Source organism: Rattus norvegicus, chromosome 12, assembly GCF_021556685.1.
Source record: "Rattus norvegicus strain SHRSP/BbbUtx chromosome 12, alternate assembly SHRSP_T2T, whole genome shotgun sequence".
In the NCBI taxonomy this organism is placed as follows: domain Eukaryota; kingdom Metazoa; phylum Chordata; class Mammalia; order Rodentia; family Muridae; genus Rattus; species Rattus norvegicus.
The window spans coordinates 9,967,762-9,990,580 of record NC_141545.1 but is presented as its reverse complement, the minus strand read 5'-3'; the positions used below and the strand labels follow the sequence as shown (position 1 = coordinate 9,990,580).

The 22,819-nt window shown below is 37.8% G+C and overlaps 1 protein-coding gene across 1 annotated transcript in view; it reads right to left on the bottom strand.

Annotated features, from left to right (window-relative positions):
* Window positions 1–22,819, bottom strand: part of Vom2r58 (vomeronasal 2 receptor, 58) — a 112,819-nt gene that overhangs the window by 62,517 nt on the left and 27,483 nt on the right. The window contains 2 exon segments of the mRNA NM_001099479.1: window positions 13,187–13,993; window positions 14,788–15,079. Of these exon segments, the coding sequence (NP_001092949.1) occupies window positions 13,187–13,993; window positions 14,788–15,079 (1,099 nt within the window).

The following is a 22,819-nucleotide window of genomic DNA, read 5'->3' as shown; positions in this document are numbered from 1 at the left end:
TGTCAAGACAGTGCAATACTGAATCTGTGACATCATTATTATTAACAACTCTTACAGAGATATAGAATGAGAAAGAAGAAGTGGAGCAGAAAGAAGTAAAAACCGCGGCTTGCTGAGAAGAACATTGTGAAGCTAATGCTGGAGGCACTTTATATGATTGAAGAGAGGCTGTGATTATTGTGGAGATTTGTGCCATTAGGAAGAGGCTTTCTCTACTTTAGAATAAAGAAAAGAATGGACTCAGGTCAAGACCTTGAGATAAGATTCCTACTTGGTAAAGAGCTTACAGTGCTTTTCTGCTGCTAACACCAAGTAAGCAAAAGCACTGTTGCTAATGTGAAAGAGAGTAGAAGGAAGATGCAATGTAAACTGACAGATGAACTTAATCACATCATCTATGCGGTGTTGACTTTAGAGATAAATAGGCTGTAAGAATGATTACTCCCCTGTTGTTTAGGATCATTGCCAAGGCTGTGCAGGATATGCTACAAAGTACCTTTGTATAGGTCCTGACAGAGCAGGAGACCCTGAGAAGTCATTATGTGAAACTATGAACCTGAAGCCTTGGTTGCAGTAGAGATAACAGGATGTTGGAGATGCCAGAGTTGTCAGAAATCTGCCAAGGAAACTGCATATAGGAAGTGGTACCATCCTATGAGAAAGATTTATGCTGCTGGCAGCAAAAGTGGAGGGGTGGAGCCCTTTGAAATAATATTTCCAGACTCCAGAATTCCAGACACTAGAGGATTTAGTGTTTGCTTTGCTGGGTTTCAGACTTGGTTTGGTCCAGTATGTAAAGGTAATGTGTGTTTTGTGCCATTATGTATTGGCAATATATAACTTGCTTTTTGCCACAACAATGGTTTATACTTAGAGATTACCTTGTGTCTCAGAAGTGACTTTGGACCTTTAAACAGTATTGAGAATATAAATTACTGTGTGGAATTTTTTATTATATTATGGCCAAAACATTTGGAGTCTAGAAACTGGACTATGGATATTTGATTTAGAAACATTCCCCTTAGGCTCAGATATTTTAACAGTTGTTCCCCACGTGGTATTATTTGGGGATATTTAAAAACTCCAGTATTATCTAAGGAAGTATATAACTGGAGTTTGTCTCTGAGAGTTTAGAAATGTATACCACTTCTAGGACACTGTTTCTGATTTGTGGTTAAGGTAAAAATATGAGTTGTCATTTGGCTCTTCTAGCTTCCATGCCTGCTTCTATGCTTTCCAGTATTGTAGATTTTAACTCTCAAAAAATAAATCCTTTCTTCTATTCTCTGTTTTAGTCATGATATTTTATCACAACAGCAGAAGAATAATTAATGGAAAATGCTTGCTTGTAAATGGGACACATTAAATACTCAGGGAATATTGCAGAAGACAGGGCCATAGGAAATAAGCTATAGACGATAAGTATAAAAACACTATACTTTGGATGATAATCTGCTGTTGCATACATGAATTTATTGCAGTTGTTATTATGCATGTATGACCTATGTTAAATTTTACTCATTAAAATCCATCATTCAGTGGGGGGAGTAACACATGAGTCTCCATACCTTACTGAAAGTCAGGCAGTGGTTCCAGGAGAGGAAGTGCTATTCTTTGCATTGTTGTAGCTAGTAATAAATTGCCCATGTTTTGGTAAATAACCCCCAGTCATGGTTATGTGAAGTATCATAATTAAACAGAATGAGATACAGAAATGATGTGAAAGTGAGTGGTGTGTCTGTTGGATAAAAGGTTTCAACTCTAGGGGGAGGGGATAAGATAGTGTGACTAGGATAAAAAGACAAAATACTATATACACTTAAGAAATGATTAAAAAAAGCTGTATTCTAGGAATGGCAAAATAGGTAGTTTAGTTTTCCTGTCATTTAAGGATTTTCTGTGGGAAGCTGAGGTCTTCTGTTTGATCATAGTTTGAAACTTCTTGAGCTTGAAAGTGGAATGTCAGTTGGTACAAAATTGAAGACAATGATGATGTCTAATCTTTTAGACATTTAGTACTCAATAGTTCAACAGGGAGAGTAGGGTACCCTGCCATTTCCATAGACCATTTTTGATGTAGCTAGTATTGTGCAGATCCAGCACAAGTAACTTCAGCTTCTATGAGTTCAAGATTGCCATGGTTGTATTCTTAGAAGATGATATTTTGCACCACTTCTCCATATCTTTCAGCGATATTCTTTCCATCCCCCTCTTCTGGAATGATCCCAGAACCTCAGAGAAGGGTGCTATAAATAAATGTCTAGTATAGAGCTCAACACTCAATAGTCACTTATTCTCAGCACCTGGAACAAGTGTGACTGAATCAGTGCTTACTGTGAAGACAGGCTTCTTCTATTGTGGCTGAGAGTAGCACTGGTATATAATAGAGTCTTAAACAATTATTTACAAGGCAGTTTGAACCTATGTAAATTTAACTAAACAGTTATAAATTCCCCATTACAGCTTATTACTTCCTCAGCTACATGGTTTTGACTAGAATTCAGGACTATTCAAGGATTATTTGCTGTGGAGTGGGCCACAAATGCTATTAGATTCTGTTTACCCCCATAACAAGAGTGTCACTATTTTGTAAATGTCTGCATCTTGCTTAACAAGTTGGTATTAAAATTTACAGGTCTCAAAATATGTAAAATTACTGTCTCAGTCAATCTTCTATTGCTGTAAAAAGACAACATGATAATGACAACTCTTCTAAAGGAAAATATTTCATTGGGGCTTTTTTACAGTTTCAGGGGTTTAATCCATTTTCAGCATGGTGGGAAACATGATGAGATATAGGCAGACATGGTTTAAGAGAAGGAACTGAGAGTTTTATAACTGGATCCACAGACGGCAGGAAGAAGGGGAGGTCATTGGGTCTGACTTGGCCTTTTGAAGCCTCAAAGCCCACCCTCAGTAACACACTTTTTCCAACTATGCCACACAAACCCCAAAAAGGTCACACCTTCCAATCCTTTCAAAAGTGCCATTCTTTGGTGAATAAGGTTTCAAGCAAATGAATGCATGGTGGTCTTTCATAAACAAACCACCAAATCCCACCTCTGCCCTTCACTCATAGGCCTTTTAGGCCTGTTTCCATATTATAATGCAAAGTGCAACTTATTCAACATCAAATAGTCCCCCGCAGTTTCAACATTGCTTAAAATTTCAAAGTTCAAAGTCTCTTCTGAGACTGAAGGCAACCTCTTGATTATATGTCCTTTAACTTAAAATACAGATCACATGCTTGTGACATATATACTGGGACAGAATATACATTACCATTCCAAATGGAAGGAAAGAGAGCATTGTGAGGCAAGAATTGAAAGCATCTGGGCAAACTCATATCCGCAACTCCTTCCAGGTTTGTTGACTGCATCACACTTTTCTATCTTGAACTGGTTCTATACCTTGTTCGCAGCTTTCTGTGGCAGGTATCCCATAGCTCTGGAATCTCTAACATCTTGGAGTTTTCAATGAAATACAGGATTTATCTACATAGCTTTACACAGCAGTTTCTATGGGCCGCATGCAGGGATAATCCTGTCATATGCCTGGCCCCAGTGCTTTCCTTAGTCACAGAGGGAGATTTTATAACCCATTTCCTGTATCCTTGACTCTAAAGTCAGAAATATGTGGCCTTAACTGTCAAGTTCTGCTGCTTGCAAGGTCTGGAATATGGCCTCTTGTTCAATTACATCTGTATCTCATTTCTGTCTTGGATGTTTTCCTTCACTTCTTATGTTTTTCTTTAATTTCTTTTCACAAGTTGGAAGCTTAGCTTGGTGGAGTCTCGCCCTGTGGCCATTACCCCATTATCCCATTTAATATCAGTCTTTAAAATCTTTTTATCTTTTTAAGTAAAAGACTTAGCCTGATTACACTTCCTGGTGTTCTCTTCTCCTTCAAATCAAACCTTTGGTATTTTTCCTTGCTCAGCATGTTTCTTTTCATTATAGATCTGCATAAGATCACTAACCACCACCACAGAATTAGTACTAGACTGTCTTGCAATCTCATCTGTCATTTATCCAGATCTCTTAAATTGAGGGCCAAAGCCCAGCCAAATTTTTTTTGTGCAACTTAAGAAAGCAGCCACTTTCCCCCTACAAATATTACTAGAATGATCGGTCACTTACTAATATTCTCCTCTGAAACCTCTTGAGTCAGGCCATTATAATTTACATTGTTCTTAGCCACACTGTCCATATTGCCCCTTAAGCCCTGTTTAAAGCATTCACCTGCATTTTTAATACCAAGTCACAAAGTCCACATTCTGAGAATAAGAAGCATACTCAGGCCTGCCATGGCAATACCCTAGTCCTATAGCAGGCTGAAACAGGAGTAACAAATTGGTGGAGTGACTGATCCAGATTACCATGGGAAAATGGGCTTGTTTCTCCACAATAGAGATAAGGAGGATTATGACTCGAGTTCAGAAAATCCTTTAAGGAGTTTCCTGGCACTGCCATGTCAATTAAATCAATGGGAAACTTCAAAAGCCTAATCCAGGCAAGATGACAAAGGCCATGAAGTCATTGCTCCAGGAAAGCTCCAAGACTTGCTGGGGTGCTTGGCAGGGGTGGAGCAAAGACAGCATAGGTAGTAGAGAAACATAAGTATAAATAGAAGCTAAGGCCACATGACCAGTTGTGGAAATAAGAATTATAATTGATGTGAGTGTTTCTGTTATATTTGTTAAGAATGTGTTTATACAGATAACTGTCTTTTCTTCTTCAATTTCTCTATTGTGTAATGAAACATCAATTAAGAGAATATCAGTGGTTATCATATTTACATTTGGGACACTAAACATTGTCTCTCAAGGGGCATTGCCTCTGATGTTAAATTCATAGTGCATTTGTGGTTGTATGAGGGACATCTATATCATGTTTAGGTGTCATTGTAACCTGGTTATTGTTTTTCTTTAAAAACTAAGCAGCCATAAGTTATGATTGTGTGTCAAGTTGACAAGTGGTGGGCTTGTGTTGGATATTCTTGGTTGTCAATTTGACTACATCTATAGTCAACTAATATCCAAAATGGAGGGTACACCTGTGAGAAAGTTTTGCATAATTTGAAGTAGGAAGATCCACTTTTAATGTAGATGTTTGATGTAGGAAGAGGAGCCTTTAATACCAATCTTTTGATTTAAGAAAATACAGGTCTTTAATCCATATCTTTGATCCAGATCTGGTGTATGTCTTCTGCTGAATATCCACATAGAACCTGGAAGAGGGAAGCTTATGCTTTTTGCTTGCTTCCCCTCTCCTCTTTAGCAAGTCAATTTTCCCAGGGGAATTATAGCCTACTTCTACTGGGTTCCATCATATACTAAAGACCAGCTGAGATGTCCAGCATTGTTGACTGAACAACAATAGGATACTTGGACTTTCTCTTGATAGCCAGCCATTGTTGGATTAGCTGGACCACATTCTACATGTCACTCTAGAGAGCTCAGACTAATACAATCACTGATGCCCTTTCTCTCCAGCAGCCTGCATTTGATACTATGCAATCTGGCCAGCAGAGATGCTTACAGCTCAGTTTTAATCACATCTGATGCGGTATGGTCTGTCTGATACTCTCGGTTGCTACACTCCATTTCTGGCCTGTAACAAAAAGGAGTGGCAGGAACCTATTTTTTTTTTGGCTGGGGACTCTGGGGCTGTCCTTTATCAAGATGTCATATGAAGTTGTCCCATACCTGTTACTAGAATTTTTGTTTAGTAATTCTTGTCTTCTGTATACACTCAAATTATCTAGCCATATACTGCTAATAATAAAAGAATTAATAATAAAAGAATATTATTTCCAATTAAATTACATATAGTAGGTTTTCAATGGTTTTGTTAAACATTCTTTGATATGATTAGCTCTCTCTTGTGATCTCCCACATTTTTAAAAGTATTTGTTTGATTCATTTACTTTCCAAATGTTGTTCCCTTTACCAGTCCCAATTCCAAGAGTTCTTCACCCCATCTCACCATACCTTTCCCTCTGTGAAGGTGCTCACCCCCATCCTCTTTTCCAACTGGATAACAAGTCTGTGCAGGATTAGGTCCATCCTCTCCCACTGAGGCCAGACAAATCCTCTGTTACATATGTGCCAGCAACCATGGGCCAGGCAATTATGCTTTTTGGTTGATGGCTTAGTCTCTGGGAGCTTTGAGGGGTCTGGGTTAGTTGACACTGTTGGTGTTCCTATGGAGTTGCCAACCACTTGAACTCCTTTAGTCCTTCCCTAACTTTTCTAAAGTGTTCTCCAAACTCAGTTAAATGGTTGGTTGTAAGTATCTGCATCTATCTCAGTCAGTTACTGGAAGAGTCTCTCAGATGATAGCCATTCTAGGTTCCTGAGTGCAAGCAAAACATGACATCAGTAATAGTGACAGGTTTGGTGCTGGCCCATGGGTAACTCCTACATTGGTGGCCATTGGAATGCCTTTCCCTTCAATCTGTGCTTCATTTTTGTCCTAGTATTTTGTTTAAACTGTAACAATTCTGGGTCAAAAATTTTGCAGGTAAGTTGTTGACCCTGTGCCTCCAAGAAGGCCCCTGTCTCTCTAGTGGAGGTGGTCTCTTCAGGTTCCATTTGTCTACTGTTTGACATTTTGGTTAAAGTCACCCCCACTGAGGCATGGAAACCTCTCACATCCCAGGTTTTTGAGATTTCCTAGAGGTTCCTTCAATACCCCCACACCCACCCTTGCATCCGTGTATTTCACTTCATTCTCTTGAGTTGTGAGAGGGAAGAGGGAGTAAGAGGGGAGTAGGATGAGGTATTGTGAGAGACAGGAGAGAAGCCCAGAAGGCCAGGAGCATGAATGGAAATCTTCTGTTCTCTTTACTTCCTTCCTTCTTTTTGCTTTTCTACTTCCAGAATTCCCTCTTCTATTTGCCCCTTTCCCCCTGTGTCCTCCTATCCTCTATTTCTTAATACCCACCAACAGCTCCTTCTTACTTTTTAATTTTTCACTTATACAGTCATTGCAAATTGAGCACACATAACTAAAGTATTGAAGCCAACTAGATCTTGTATGTCTGGGTCTGGGTTACCTACAGAATGATTTTTTTTAACAAGTTTCACCCATTTACCTGAAGATGTGGTGATTTTATTTTTGTTTACATATAAATAATAGTCATTTGTTTGTAGGCACCCCATTTTCATTATGCATTCATTATCTCATGAACATTTAGGCTGATTTCATTTCCTTGCTTCCGTGCGTAGGTCACCAGTGAGTATGAATGCATAAGCATTTCTGGGCTAAGATATAGAGTCCTTTGGGTGTATGACCAGAAATGGTATAGGGTGTGTGTCTGTGGGTGGTTCATATGTTCCATTTCATCTTTTAGAGAAACCTCCATAATGATCCCAGACTTGCTGCACTAGTTTCTACTTCTAACAACAGTGTATAAGGGTTTGCCATTCTCCACATCTGTAACATTTATTTTCATTGGTTGCTTGGTGATCACAATTCTGAGGTTAGATGAACTCTTAATGTAGTTTCAGTCTGTATTTCCTTGATGGTTAAGGATGCTGAAAAATTTTAAAAGTGTTTACTAGCCATGTTTATTTCTTATTTTGAGAACTTTCTCTTTACTTCTAGAGCCAATTTTAAAACTGTATTATATGCCAAATGGCTGAGAAACACCTAAAGAAATGTTCAACATCTTTAGTCATAAGGGAAATGCAAATCAAAACAACCTTGAGATTTCACCTCACTCCAGTGAGAATGGCTAAGATCAAAATCTCAGGTGACAGCAGATGCTGGCGAGGATGTGGAGAAAGAGGAACACTCCTCCATTGTTGTTGGGATTGCAGACTGGTACAACCATTCTGGAAATCAGTCTGGATGTTCCTCAGAAAATTGGACATTGAACTGCCTGAGGATCCAGCTATACCTCTCTTGGGCATATACCCAAAAGATGTCCCAACATATAAAGTTGAACATAGTGCTCCACTATGTTCATCGCAGCCTTATTTATAATAGCCAGAAGCTGGAAAGAACCCAGATGCCCTTCAACAGAGGAATGGATACAGAAAATGTGGTACATCTACACAATGGAATATTACTCAGCTATCAAAAACAATGACTTTATGAAATTCGTAGGCAAATGGTCGGAACTGGAAAATATCATCCTGAGTGAGGTAACCCAATCACAGATAAACACACATGGTATGCACTCATTGATAAGTGGCTATTAGTCCAAATGCTTGAATTACCCTAGATGCCTAGAACAAATGAAACTCAAGACGGATGATCAAAATGTGAATGCTTCACTCCTTCTTTAAAAGGGGAACAAGAATACCGTTGGCAGGGAATAGAGAGGCAAAGATTAAAACAGACACAGAATGAACACCCATTCAGAACCTGCCCCACATGTGGCCCATGCATATACAGTCATCCAATTAGACAAGATGGATGAAGCAAAGAAGTGCAGGCCGACCGGAGCCGGATGTAGATCTCTCCTGAGAGACACAGCCAGAATACAGCAAACAAAGAGGCGTATGCCAGCAGCAAACCACTGAACTGAGAATACGACCCCCGTTGAAGGAATCAGAGAAAGAACTGGAAGAGCTTGAAGGGGCTCGAGACCCCATAGGTAAAACAATTCCAAGCAACCAGAGCTTCCAGGGACTAAGCCACTACCCAGAGACTAAACATGGACTGACCCTGGACTCTGACCTCATAGGTAACAATAAATATCCTAGTAAGAGCACCAGTGGAAGGGGAAGCCCTAGGTCCTGCTAAGACTGAACCCCCAGTGAACTAGATTGTTGGGGGGAGGGCGGCAAGGGGGGAGGATGGGGAGGGGAACGCCCATAATGAAGGGGAGGGGGGTGGGGTATGTTTGCCCGGAAACCGGGAAAGGGAATAACACTCGAAATGTATATAAGAAATACTCAAGTTAATAAAAAAAAACTGTATTATACATTTCTTTCAGGTATGAATTTTCTGAGTTCTCTCTATATTTCCTCCCCACTTCTTAATTAGATATAAGCTTGGAAATTATTTTCCCTTCTGTGGACTGGCATTTTTCTAACAGTTTCTTTTGCTATACAGTATGTTTTACTATCATGAGATTCCATTTTCCCTGTTTTATTGTTTCTTGTCCTCCGGAGTTATCTCAGAATGTTTTTATGTGTCCACAATTTGAAGCAATTGTTGGCCTTTTCCTCTAGCAGTTACAGGGTATTACAACTTATACTGAGTTCCACGGTCAGTTAAAAGTTTAGTTTTATTCACACTGAGAAATAAGGGTCTATTTTCATTTCCGGTTTGCACAGCACCGTTTTTGGAAAATACTGTCATTTCTTCAATGTATGCATTTGGCATGATTATTTAAAATCTGAGTTCACTGTAAATGTGTTGATTCATTTCTGGGCCCTCTATTATCCCATTCTATCTTATTCTGTCCTGTCCTGTCCTAGCCTAGCCTAGCCTAGCCTATTCTAGCCTATACATGTATTCTATTCTTTCTATAATATTCCATTCTATTTCATTGTACTGATCATATATTTGTCTGTTTTTGTGCCAGTACTATGCTATGTGTATTATTATGACTGTATTGTATGAGTTTAAAGTAGGTGTGATGATACCTCCAGTTGTATTCATTTTGTTTAGGATTGTTTTATCTATCCTTGCTCTTTTCTTTCACATTAATTTTAAGATTTTTATAAGCCTGTGAAGAAGAGTGATTTTTTCAAAATTATTTTCTAGAGAATTTCATACATGAGAAAACCAAACATAACTAAACAAAACTATATCAAGCCAAACCAAACCAAACCAAATCAAATTGAACCAAACCAAACTGTACTCACATTTCTGCTGTTCACCCCTCTTCCCATGGCCCACACATTTCTTTCAGATTCATGACTCACCTCCCACTCCAACACATCATACTGAATCTATTCACTGTAGTTTGTCTGTATATACAAGTGTTTATTGCTGACCACTTGGGTTGGGATAACCTATCTTGGACCACAGCTCTGGAGGAAACTTACTCTACCTATTTAACCAGGCATTGACTGTCTAGTCCTCTTCAGTTTGGGATAGGACCCTCTAAATATTGGGTCTAAATTGTCTATGCTGAAATTTCATGATGGTGTAATACTGATTGAAATTACATTTAAATGTCAATTGCTCTCTCTACTATGACCAATATACAACATCAATTTATGTAACCCATTATTTTGGGAGGTTTCTCAATTTTATAGTGTTTTCTTCAACTAAATTACTTTCTTCTCTGTCTTAAAGTTTTCACAATAGTATTCTTTCTTGGTTTGGTTGCCTTGCCCAGATTTATTCTTAGATATTTAATTACTTTATGGCTATTGTCAATGGGATTATTTTTTCATTTTTTTCATCTTTATTAAATTGGGTATTTCTTATTTACATTTCGATTGTTATTCCTTTTCCTGGTTTCCAGGCCAACATCCCCCTAATCCCTCCCCCTCCCTTCTATTTGGGTGTTCCCCTCCACATGCTCCCCCCATTACCGCCCTCCCCCCAACAAACACGTTCACTGGGGGTTCAGTCTTGGCAGGACCAAGGGCTTCCCCTTCCACTGGTGCTCTTACAAGGCCATTCATTGCTACCTGAGGTTGGAGCCCAGGGTCAGTCCATGTATAGTCTTTGGGTGGTGGCTTAGTCCCTGGAAGCTCTGCTTGGTTGAAATTGTTGTTCATATGAGATCTCAAGCCCCTTCAAGCTCTTTCAGTCCTTTCTCTGATTCCTTCAACAGACGTCCCATTCTCAGTTCAGAGATTTAATGCTGGCATTCGCCTATATATTTGCAGTATTCTGGCTGTGTCTCTCAGGAGAGATCTACATCCATTTCCGGTCAGTCTCACTTCTTTGCTTCATCCATCTTATCTAGTTTGTCATTTTTTTTGTTGATATGTTCATCACTGGTATAAAGGAAGACTTTGTGTTAATTTTGCATTCCTTAATCTCAGATAGGAATTTTTGGTTTTCCCTCCACTTAGCACAATTCTGATTAAAGGTTTTTCAAATATCTCTACCATATCCATGACTTTTATTAAGTGGTAATATTGGAATTTTTCAAAGGCCTTTTCTTCATCTTTTGATATGATCATGTGATTTCTGTGTTTGAGTCCACTTATGCCATCAATTTCACTTATTGATTTACATTCGTAGATTCATCCCTGAATATCTGGAATGGTTATGGTGACCGTTATTTTTGATGTGACAATAAATTAAGTTTATAAGTGTTTTCTTGAGAATTTATTTTCATTCATATTTTTATTTTTTAAATGATTTGATTTTTTGAAATTATAACATCATTACAGAATTTCTCCCTTCTACTTTATTAACTTGTACACATATGTTTGTTAGGAAGACTGGTCTGTGATTTCCTTTTTTGTTGTGTCTTTATCTGGTTTGAGTTTCAGGTTACTACACCAGTATTAATCAATCTGGTTTCATAGAAAGAGTTTTAAAGTAGTCACTTCTTTTCTATTTTATACAGCAATTTGAGATGCTCTGATAGTAGTTCTTTACCATTCTGGTTAAATGTTGTAGATTCTGTTCCTGCAATTTCTTAGCTGTGAAATCTCACAATTTATTTTCATTGCTGATTAGTAGCTCTGTTTAAATACTCTCTTGTTGATGTTCAGGTGTATTTTGGAATACCTGAAGAGATTTTATATTCTAACTCAGACTCCTAGTATTTATATTTAGTACAGAATTAATGTTAAGAATTATTGTTAAAGTTAGTATAGAATTGGTCTTTTTTGGGAGAGATATTTACCTTTTTCTTTCTTTCATGTTTTTATTTCTGTACTGGGATGTACATCAGGACTTAATTTGTTCATTTGGGAAAATATTTCTTGTTTTGAAAATTTAAGTCACATTTCTCTTCTACTAAATGCACTTACAATTTAGGAGAGGAGAAGGACTAGTAGGATCGAAGAGTAGTTTTCCTCTATCTGACCAGTATTCAGGATGCTTTATTCCTATTTTTCCCTACCTGAAATTCAGATTCTGTGCAATAATAGTCACTGTCCATGGTTCACCACACTTCTGAAAAGTCCTTGCTTCTGTTGAAATCAGGTTAACAGACTTTGACTGAGCATCCTAGCCTGGGGCAACTGCACTTCCCTCCTCTTGACTTCTTCTGGAATTTTTACTGTGAATTGTACAATTATGTAGACCTAGGTACCTGTACTGCCTGGTGTTGTGTGTCAACTTGACACAGGCTGGAATTATCATAGAGAAAGGAACCTCAGTTGAAAAAATGCCTCCATGAGACCCAGCTGTAAGGCATTTTCTCAACTAGTGAAGGGGGAGGGCCCAGCCCATCGTGGGTGGTGCTGGTCCTGTGCTGGTCATCCTGGAGCAAGCCAGGGGAAGCAAGCCAGTAAGTCACATCCCTCCATGGCCTCTGCAACAATTCCTGCTTTCTGACCTGTTTGATTTCCAGTTCTGTATTCTTCTGGTGATGAACAGCAATGTGGAAGTGTAAGCTGAATAAACCTTTCTTCCAAAACATGCCTCTTTGTCATGATGTTTTATGCAGGAATAGAAACCCTGACTGAGACAGTACCCTATCATCAATCACCTTCATTGCCCAGTTGGCTTCCACAGACTTTACTGCCTAAGTGTTTTATCTTTAATCAGCTCAGTCCCTTCCCTCGCTTCTGAATCCTCTTCTCCATAGCTAGAACTTCACACATTTTTATTAAATTATGCATATAATATAATACAATACTATATTTTACCTATAATATATACTTATATCACTCTCAGTTGTTTTTATCCTCCAGCATGTCTTTGTAACTTCTCTCTCCATGTTGTTTGATTCTATGTGCCTAGGTACTCTACCTTCCTCAATCATCTCTGGATTGGCAGTTTACTTCCACTGTCTCCCTCTTCTTTCTATTGGGCTCACAAGAGAAGCTACTTTCTGTACCTTTCATATACAAATCATTGACCTGGCAACACAAAACACTGATGTGGATTTAGAACACTGTCTTCCCTTCATGGAAACTTTGTCCTTCTTAACAACCTCTGTATATGTTTTGACTTACTTATCCCTTTATCAGGTACAAGTCATTTTTTTCATACCCTTAGAGAACCAGAATAGTGTGACCTCAAAAGCATACATTTAGAAAATCCCATTCTTGATGTTTTGAGCAAGCCAATTAGAGACACATTACCTGCCAGACTGAAAACGTCAGGTCTTCTGCCTTTCTTACTTGTCTTACTTCTACTTCATGAAGAAGCATCTTGTGAAGGCTTTGGGCCACAGCATACACCGCATTGTACATATTATAAGCAAACTCAGTCATGACCATGTCAAAATGGTTCCCTGTTGTTTCATGCAAGGAAGTATTAGGTAGACAGTTCTCCAGTGTATTGCAGTCATCATCAGCAAATGAGCAGTTAAAAAAGAAGAACCAAAACCTTGTAAGGTAAAAATCTTCTGGGTATTTGGAAGGATGAACTGTTTGGATAAAATTTCTGTAACCAGAGGTTTCTTTGTGGTGATGTGCAAAGATGAGGCTTCCATGTAATGAATTTAAAATGAAATGCTGTGACTGGGTGATAATATCCCAGTCTGAGTTCATGATCCAGACTTTCCTTGTAACAAAAATTTGTCTTGAATAAAGCATAAAGCCTCTCAGAAAATCACTGTCACCATAGGTGATGATCACATTTGTTGTTGATTTCACAAGATGTGTAGGATTCAATAGGTAGCTTGGTAAATAAGATACTTCACTAACTCGGATCAATTCCACAAATTCTACACATATTTTGTTTCTATCCATTTCTGCCCTAACTTCTGAGATTATCTGAAAACCATTTTGTCCTTCAGATACGATCAGTCCTACCCAGTTCCAGTGGAAATAATTCAACAAGGAGACAATGCCATGGGTGAGAGACATGTCCTTGTATGCTATTTGATAAATATCATGAAACTGCTCATGATTATTCAGATTAGGGTCAAAAGACCCAATGGTCAGCTAAAAGTAAAGGAGGATAAAGAGAATGAAAGAATTAAGAGGAGGAAGCGTAGAGCACATGTCCAATCCTGACAGACTTTTAGAATCATGTAAAATAATAAGAATTCATGCACCATGATTGTATATGTGTGTACATGAGGCCAAATGTCGATATTGGAGTTCTTTGTCATTATTCACTATTTCAAATTTTTCATTTTTCTTTTAGTCTTCTTTTTTCTTTGTTTCTTTCTTTGTTTATTTCTTCTTTGTTTCCTTGTTTCTTTCTCCCTTTCCTTCTTCCTTCCTTCCTTCCTTCCTGCCTTCCTTCCTGCCCTCCTTCTTTCCTCCTTTCTTTCTTTCTTTCTTTCTTTCTTTCTTTCTTTCTTTCTTTCTTTTTAACAAAGGATTCTAAGTATACCTGTAGCTCAATGTTCTGGTTACTCTGACTGGTCGGTGACCTGCTTAACCAGAACTTATGTTACAGATTTTTCTTGTTTTCAATTAGTTTTATATGACTAGTAGATATTCAAAATGAGGTTCTCATGTTTGAATCAATGACTTTAGGCACAAAGCTGCTTCTCTAGACCATGTTTTGTGGAGCAATAGAAAACCTGATATCATACCTTTACACTCAGGGTTCCCTGCAATCACTGTCAGCTCCAACCTATTCTTTTCCTTTGTCCAGAATACATCACAGAATACTTATGCTTTGAGATGATAAACTTTGTCAGGTACATAATCACATGTTTCTTTTATCCTCTTTTAGGGATTGAATTATAAGTGGTTTTATCTTTCTTCACTTTACACATTCTCACCTGCGGATATCTGTAGAGTTCTAGCAGTGTCCTTATACCGGTAGATATTATCCAAGATATGCCTGTTAGGGCTGCAATTGACTTCATCTCTCTCCTACACGTGTAATTTGGCACATACTTCTTCGGCCCAGAAAGCCATGTGATGCATCTATCCAATGTAAACCATTCATTGAAGAGGACATTATATATATCATATCCCAGAGACACATTGGGTAAAATATGGGGGTTTCTGTTGATCTCTTCAGTGGCATAAACCATTGCCAGAACAATCTGGTAGTTTTTTAAATTAAATCTGCACAGAAGATACAAGAATATTTAGGGCTGCTCTGGTTTGAATGTCACATAATTTCATATGTTAATACTCTGTCCTCAGTTGATGACATTATTAATAAAGTGTATAGAAGTTTGAAGAAGTTGAGGCTTCCTGGAATTGGGTCATTAGGGACAGGCATTTGGGCTTTATATTGTCACTTTACTTACTGTCTAATCTCTTGTTTCCAGAGTGAAAATATAATGTAGCCAGCCAACTTCTAGCTCCTACCATTCTTATTTTCCTGCCTGCTGTCAAGTCTTACCTAACAGGATGACCAAAATCTCTCTGGAAGTGTAAGCCAAAATTAGCTCCTTTTCCTTACCTTGCTTTTGTTATGATATTTTATCACAGTAATAAAAATCGTAGCAAGAGGAAAATTCAAACCAGGACTATTATTTTGTATGCAACATAATTACTATCATGGATTAAATGCTTATATCTTTATATTATTAGCATTTTCAAATTTATAACCTTTTGTGTTGGAATTATCATGTGTTTTTTAAGTTGGTAGTGTCATCTTGTCATGAACCTGGAGCTTCATGAATGAGATTAGCATTCTTACAAAATCTCAGTGGCAATAATCATTCACTAGCTATCCTGGAGAAGCTGGTTGGAAACATGGCCTTGGGAGAAAATTCAGAATAAATTTCAGATTTCAGTCCATAGGACTTAGGCTTCTGGAAATTACAGTGCCTTCAATATGTAAAGCACACTCAATTTTATTTAGTTTCGTCTCTTTCTATGAGCTCTCTCTATTTTTTTAACCTAGTTTTATAGGTGTTTCAAACACCTTTTTTGACATTTTTTCTTTCATTGGATTTTTTTTATTTTCACTTCAAATTTTATCCCTTTTGCTGGTTTCCCCTCCAGAAACCTGCTATCTCCCCCTGCTTTTATGAGGGTGCTCTCCCACCAACACAGCCACTCTGTCCCACCTCTCCACCCTGACATTTCCCTACACTGGGGCATTGAGCCTTGACAGGACCAAAGGCCTCTTCTCCCACTGATGCCCGAATAGGCCATCCTGTGCTACATATGTGGGTAGAACCATATCCATCCTTGTATACCCTTGGAAAGATAGTTTACTTCCTAGGAGCTCTTGAATGGTGGTTTGCTTGGTTGATATTGTTTTTGTTCTTAGGGATTGCAAACTTCTTCTGCTGTCTTAGTCCTTTTTTTACTCTTCCACTGTGGACAAAGTTTTCAGTTCAATGGTTGGCTGTGTACATCCACCTCTCTATTGTCAAATTCTGATAAAGCAACTCAAAAGACAGTTATATCAGGCTCCTTCAGGAAGCACTTATTCACTATATTGTCTGTGTTTGGTGGCTGTATATGGGATGGATCCTCAGGTGGTGCAGTCTCTGGATGGCCTTTTCTTCAGTCTCTGCTCCACACTCTGTCTCCATATTTCTTCCTGTGAGTATTTTTGTTCTCCCTTCCAAGAAGGTGTTTACTATCTACACTTTGGTATTCCTTCTTCTTGAGCTTCATGTGGTCTATAATTGTGTCTTGGGCATTCTCAGCTTTAGGGCTGATATTTGCTTATCAGTGAGTTTCATACCATGTGTATTTTTTTATGTTTTGATTACCTCATTAAGGATGATATGTTCTAGTTCCATCCATTTGCCTATGAATTTCATGAAGTCACTGTTTTCTCCCAGAGCTGAGGACCAATACCAGGGCCTTGAGCTTATGAGGTAACTGCTCCACCACTCAGCTAAATTCCCAACCCCAAAGTCACTATTTTTAATACGTGAGTAGTACTCCATTGTGTAAATGTACCATTTTTTTTATTCATTCTTCTGTTGAAGGACATCTGGGTTCTTTCAAGCTTCTGGCTATTATAAATAAGTTTGCTATGAACATACTTAAGCATATGTACTTGTTATATATTAGAGCAATTTTTGGGTATATGTCCAGCAGTGGTATAGCTAGGTCCTCAGGTATGTTCAATTTTCTGAGAAACCACCCACTGATTTCCAGAGTGGTTGTGCCTTCTTGCAATCCCAGCAACAATGGAGGGAGGACCAATGGAGTCTTTATTTTTCTTCGCATCCTTGCCACTGTATGCTGTCACCTGAGTTTTCAATCTTAAGTATTCTGTCTGGTTGTGAGGTGGAATCTCAGAGTTGTTTTGATTTGCATTTCCCTGATAACTAATAATGATATTCCTCAGTTGAAAAATTTTTGCTCTGTACCCTGTTCTTTAATAGGGTTGTTTGATTCTCTGCCGTCTAACTTCTTGAGTTCTTTGTATACCTTTGATATTTGCCCTCTATCAGATGTAGTCTTGGTAAAGATCTTTTCACAATCTGTTGGTTGGTGTATTGTTGTAATGAGAGTTTCCTTTGTCTTACAGAAACTTTGCAATTTTTTGAGGTCCCATTTGTTTATTCTTGATCTTAGAGCATAAGCCATGAGAGTTCTGTTCAGTAAATTTTCCCCTGTGCCTGTGTCTTAAAGGCTCTTTCCAACTTTCTGTTCTATTAGTTGGATTGTATCTGGTTGTATGTGGAGGTGCTTGATTATGAAGGACTTGAGCTTTGTACAAAGTGAAAAGAATAGATAAACTTGCATTCTTCTACATGCTGACCTCAAATTGAACCAGCACTATATATTGGAAATGCTGTGTGTTTTCCATTGGATGGTTTTACCTCCTTTGTCAAAGATCAAGTGAACATAGGTGTGTGCATTTATTTCTTGTTCTCCATTTCTATTCCATTGATCTACCTGTCGGTTTCCATGTCAATACCAGGTACCACCTTGAGAGATCTGGTGTCCCAGGAGTTCTAACACAGAGAGTTACAGGAGAGTCAAACCACTGTCAGAGACAGCAAGATCAGCTAACACCAGAGATAAGCAGGTGATGAGAGGCAAGTGGAAGAAAATAAGCAACAGAATCCAAGGCCACTTGGCAACTCCTGAAGCCAGTTCTCACACCAGTGAAAGTCCAGTGTACCCCAACACCCTGGAAAGCAAGATTCTCTTTTAAAATCACAACTTATGATGATGTTAGGTGACTTTAAGAAGGCATAAATAACTCAAAGAAATATAGGAAAACAAAAGTAAGCCAGTTGGAGCACTTTAAGAGGAAACACAAAAATCCCTTAAAGAATTACTGGAAAACAAAACCAAGCCAGTGAAGAAATTGAAGAAAACCATCCAGGAACTAAAAATGGAAAAAAACAATAAAGAAATCACAAATGGAGACAACCCTGGAGATAGACAACCTAGGAAAGAGATCATAACTCATACATGCAAGCATCACCAACAGAATACAAGAGATAGAAGAGAGAATTTCAGGGACATAATATACCATAGAAAACATTGACACAAAACTCAAAATGCAGGAAATCCAGGACACAATGAGAAGGCCAAACCTAGGATAATAGGTAGAGAAGAGAGTGAAGATTCCCAACTCAAAGGGCCAGTAAATATCTTCAACAAAATCACAGAAGAAAACTTCCTTAATCTAAAGAAAGAGATGCCTGTAAGCATACAAGAAACTGAGAGAACTCCAGACAGATTGGTCCAGAAAATAAATTCCCCCATCACATTATAAGCAAAACACCAAATGCAATAAACAAAGAATATTAAAAGCAATAAGAGATAAAGGTCAAATAACATATAAAGGCAGACCTATCAGAATTTCACCAGCCTTCTCAACAGAGACTGTGAAAGCAAGAAGATCCTGGGCAGATGTCATACAGAACCAAGGAGAAACCAAATGCCAGCCCAAGCTACTATATCCAGCAAAAGTCTCCATTAACTTAGATGGAGAAACCAAGATATTCCATGACAAAACCAAATTTACCCAATCTTTTCACAAGTCCAGCCTTAAAAACAATAACAGATGGAAAACCCTAACACAAGGAAGAGTCTAACCCTAGTAATATTCTTTCAACTAATCCAAAAGGAAGATAACCTAAACTTAATTCCACCTCTAACACCAAAATGGTAGGAAACAATAATCATTGGTTCCTAATATCTGTCAACATCAATGGACTCAATTCCTCGATAAAAAGACATAGACTTACAGCCTGGGTAGTTTAACCAGATTCTGCATTTTCCTGCACACAGGAAATAGATCTCAGTGACAAGGATAGACACTTTCTCAGATTAAAGGTGTGGGAAAAAGTTTCCAAGCAAATGTTCCCTAGAAACAAGCTGGAGTATCCATTCGCAAATCAAATAAAATTGACTTTCAACTAAAATTTATCAACAAACATAAGGAAAGACACTTATATCCCTCTAAGAAAAGTCTACCAAGATGAACTCTCAATACTGGACATCTATGCCACAAATGCAAGGGCAACTACTTTCATAAAAGAAACTTTACTAAAGCTCAAAGCATACATTGCATGACACACAGTAATAGTAGGAGACTTCAACACTTCACTGTAATGAATGGACAGATCATGGAAACAGAACCGAAACAGAGATTCTTTGAAACAAACAGATGTTATGAACCAAATGGATTTAACAGAGATCTATAAAATATTTCATTCTGAAACAAAATAATACAACTTTTCTCAGCACTCATGTTACCTTTCCAAAATTGACCATAGAATCAATCAACAAGTTTAACATTACAAGATGATAGACATAATCCCATGCATCCTATCAGATCACCATGGACTAAGGTTGTCCTTCAATAAGAACATAACAAAAGACCCTCAGAACCACGAATGCTGGACAATGCTCTACTCAATCATAACTTGGAGGCAATAAAAAAAAGAAATTAAAGACATTTCTTAGAATTTAATGGTAATGAAGGCACAACATAACCCAAATTTATGGGACACATAAAAGCAGTGCTAAGAAGAAAACTCCTAGATCTGAGTGGCTTCAAAAAGAAACTGGAGAGAGCATACACTAGCAGCTTGATCTCACACCTGAAAGTTCTAGAACAGAAAGAAGCAAATATACCTGAAATGAGTAGAGAGCAGGAAATAATCAAAGTCAGGGCAGAAATCAACCAAGGAGAAACAAAAAGAATGATACCAAGGATCAAAAAATGAGGAGGTGGTTCTTTGAGAAAACCAACATGATAGACAAACCGTTAGCCAGACTAACCAGAAGTCACAGAGACAGTATCCAATTAACAAAATTAGGTATGATATGAGAGATATAATAAAAAATGTGTAAATTTTACAAAAATTCATCAGATCCTAGTACAAAAGCCTATACTCAACAAAACTGGAAAATGTGGATGAAATAGACAATTTTCTAGACAGATATCAAGTACTAAAGATAAATCAGGATTAGATAAACCATCTGAACAGTCCCATAACTCCTAAAGAAATAGAAGCAATCTTTAAAAGTCTCCCAACCAAAAAAATCTCAGAAGCAGACGCCTTTAGTACTCAATTCTATCAGATGTTCATAGAAGACCTAATACCAGTACTCTCCAAACTATTCCACAAAAGAAAAACAGAAGGAACATTACTAAATTCATTCTGTCAAATCACAATTATGCTTATACCTAAGCCACACAAACACACAACAAAGAAAGAGAACTTCAGACCAATTTTCCTTATGAATACCAATGTCAAAATACTCAATAAGATTCTTGAAGATGGAATCAAAGAACACATTAAAATGATCACCCATCATGATCTAGTAGGCTTCATTCCAAGGATGACAGGATTGTCCAATATATGGAAATCTGTCAATGTATTCCTCTATATAAACAAACCTGAAGAAGAACCTCTGTTAGATGCTACAGAGACTTTTGATAAAATTCAACACCCCTTCATGGTAAAAGTCTTGAAAAGATGAGGACTTCAAGGCCCATACTAAACACAATAAAAGCAATATACCAGAAACCAATAGTCAACATCAAACTAAATGGAGAGAAACTTGAAGTAATCCCACTAAAATCAGGGACTAGACAAGGCTGCCACTCTCTCCTCACCTATTTAATATAGTATTTGAAGTCCTAGCTAGAGTAGTTAGACAACAAAAAGTGGTCAAAGGGATACAAATAGGAAAAGAAAAAGTCAGCATATCACTATTTGCAGATGATATGATAGTATACTTAAGTGACCCCAAGAGTCCACGAGAGAACTTCTAGAGCTGATAAACAACTTCAGCAAAGTGGCTGGATATACAGTCAACTCAACAAATCAGTAGACGTCTTCTATTCAAAGGACAAACAGATTGAGAAAGAAATTAGAGAAATGACAACACACTTCACAATAGTCACAAATAATATAAAACATCTTGGTATGACTCTAAGCAAACAAGTGAAAAACCTGTATTACAAGAACTTCCTGTCATTGAAGTAAAAATTTGAAGATCTCAGAAAAGGGAAAAATCTCCCATCCTCATGTATTGTCAGGATTAATATAGGAAAAATGAACATCTTGACAAAAGCACTTAGAGATTCAGTACAATATCCATCAAAATCCAAAGTCAACCCTTCACAGAGTTAGAAAGAGCAATTTGCAAATTCATTTGGAAAAATAAAAATCCAAGAATAGCCAAAGTTTTCCTCATCAGTAAAAGAACTCTTGGAGGAATCACCATCCTTAATGTCCAGCTGTATTTTAGAGCAATAGTGATAAAAAAAGGTATGGTATTAGTACAGAGACAGGCAGGTAGATCAATGGAATAGAATTGAAGAACCAGAAAAGAACCCACCTATGGTAATTTGATCTTTAACAAAGGCGATAAAACCATCCAATGGGAAAAACACAGCATTTTAAACAAATGGTGCTGGTTCACCTGGAGGTCAGCATGTAGAAGAATGCATATTAATCCATTCTTTCCACCTTGTTCCAAACTCAAGTCCATAATGATCAAGTACCTCCACATAAAACCAGATACACTCAAATTAATAGAAGACAAAGTGGGAAAGAACCTTGAACACACAGTCACTGGGGAAATTTTCCTGAACAGAGCACCAATGACTTGTGCTCTAAGATCAAGATTCAACAAATGAGACCTCATAAAATTGCACAGTTTCTGTAAGGCAATGGAAACTCTCATTACAACAAAAGATCAACCAACAGATTGGGAAAATAGTTTTACCAATCCTGCATCTGATAGACAGCTAATATACAATGTATACAAAAAATCAAGAAGTTAGACTGCAGAGAATCAAAAAAAAACCCTATTAAACAACAGGGTACAGAGGTAAGCAAAGAATTCTCAACTGAGGAATATTGAATGCCTGAGAAGCACCTAAAGAAAATATTTAACATCATTAGTTATCAGGGAAATGCAAATCAAAACAACTCTGGGATTCCACCTCACATAATTCAGAGTGCCTAAGTTTAAAACGGACATGACTGCATATGCTGGACAGGATGTGGAAATAGAATAAGACTCCACTGCTGCAGTGATTGCTTGCTGGTACAACCATTCTGGAAATCAGTCTGGTGGTTCCTCAGAAAAATGGCTATAGTACTACCGAAGGACCCAGCTATACCACTCCTGGGCATATACTCAAAAGATATTACAATGTATAACAAGTACACATGCCCCACTATGTTCATAGAATCCTTATTTTTAATAGCCAGAAGCTGGAAAGCACCCAGATGCCCTTCAAAAGATGAATTGATTCAGAAATTGTGGTTCATTACACATTCATAAAAGAAACTTTATTAAAGTGCCAAGCACACATTGCACCCCACAAACAATAGTGGGAGATATCAGAACTATACTATAATCAATGGACAGAATATGGAAACAGAAACTAAACAGACACCC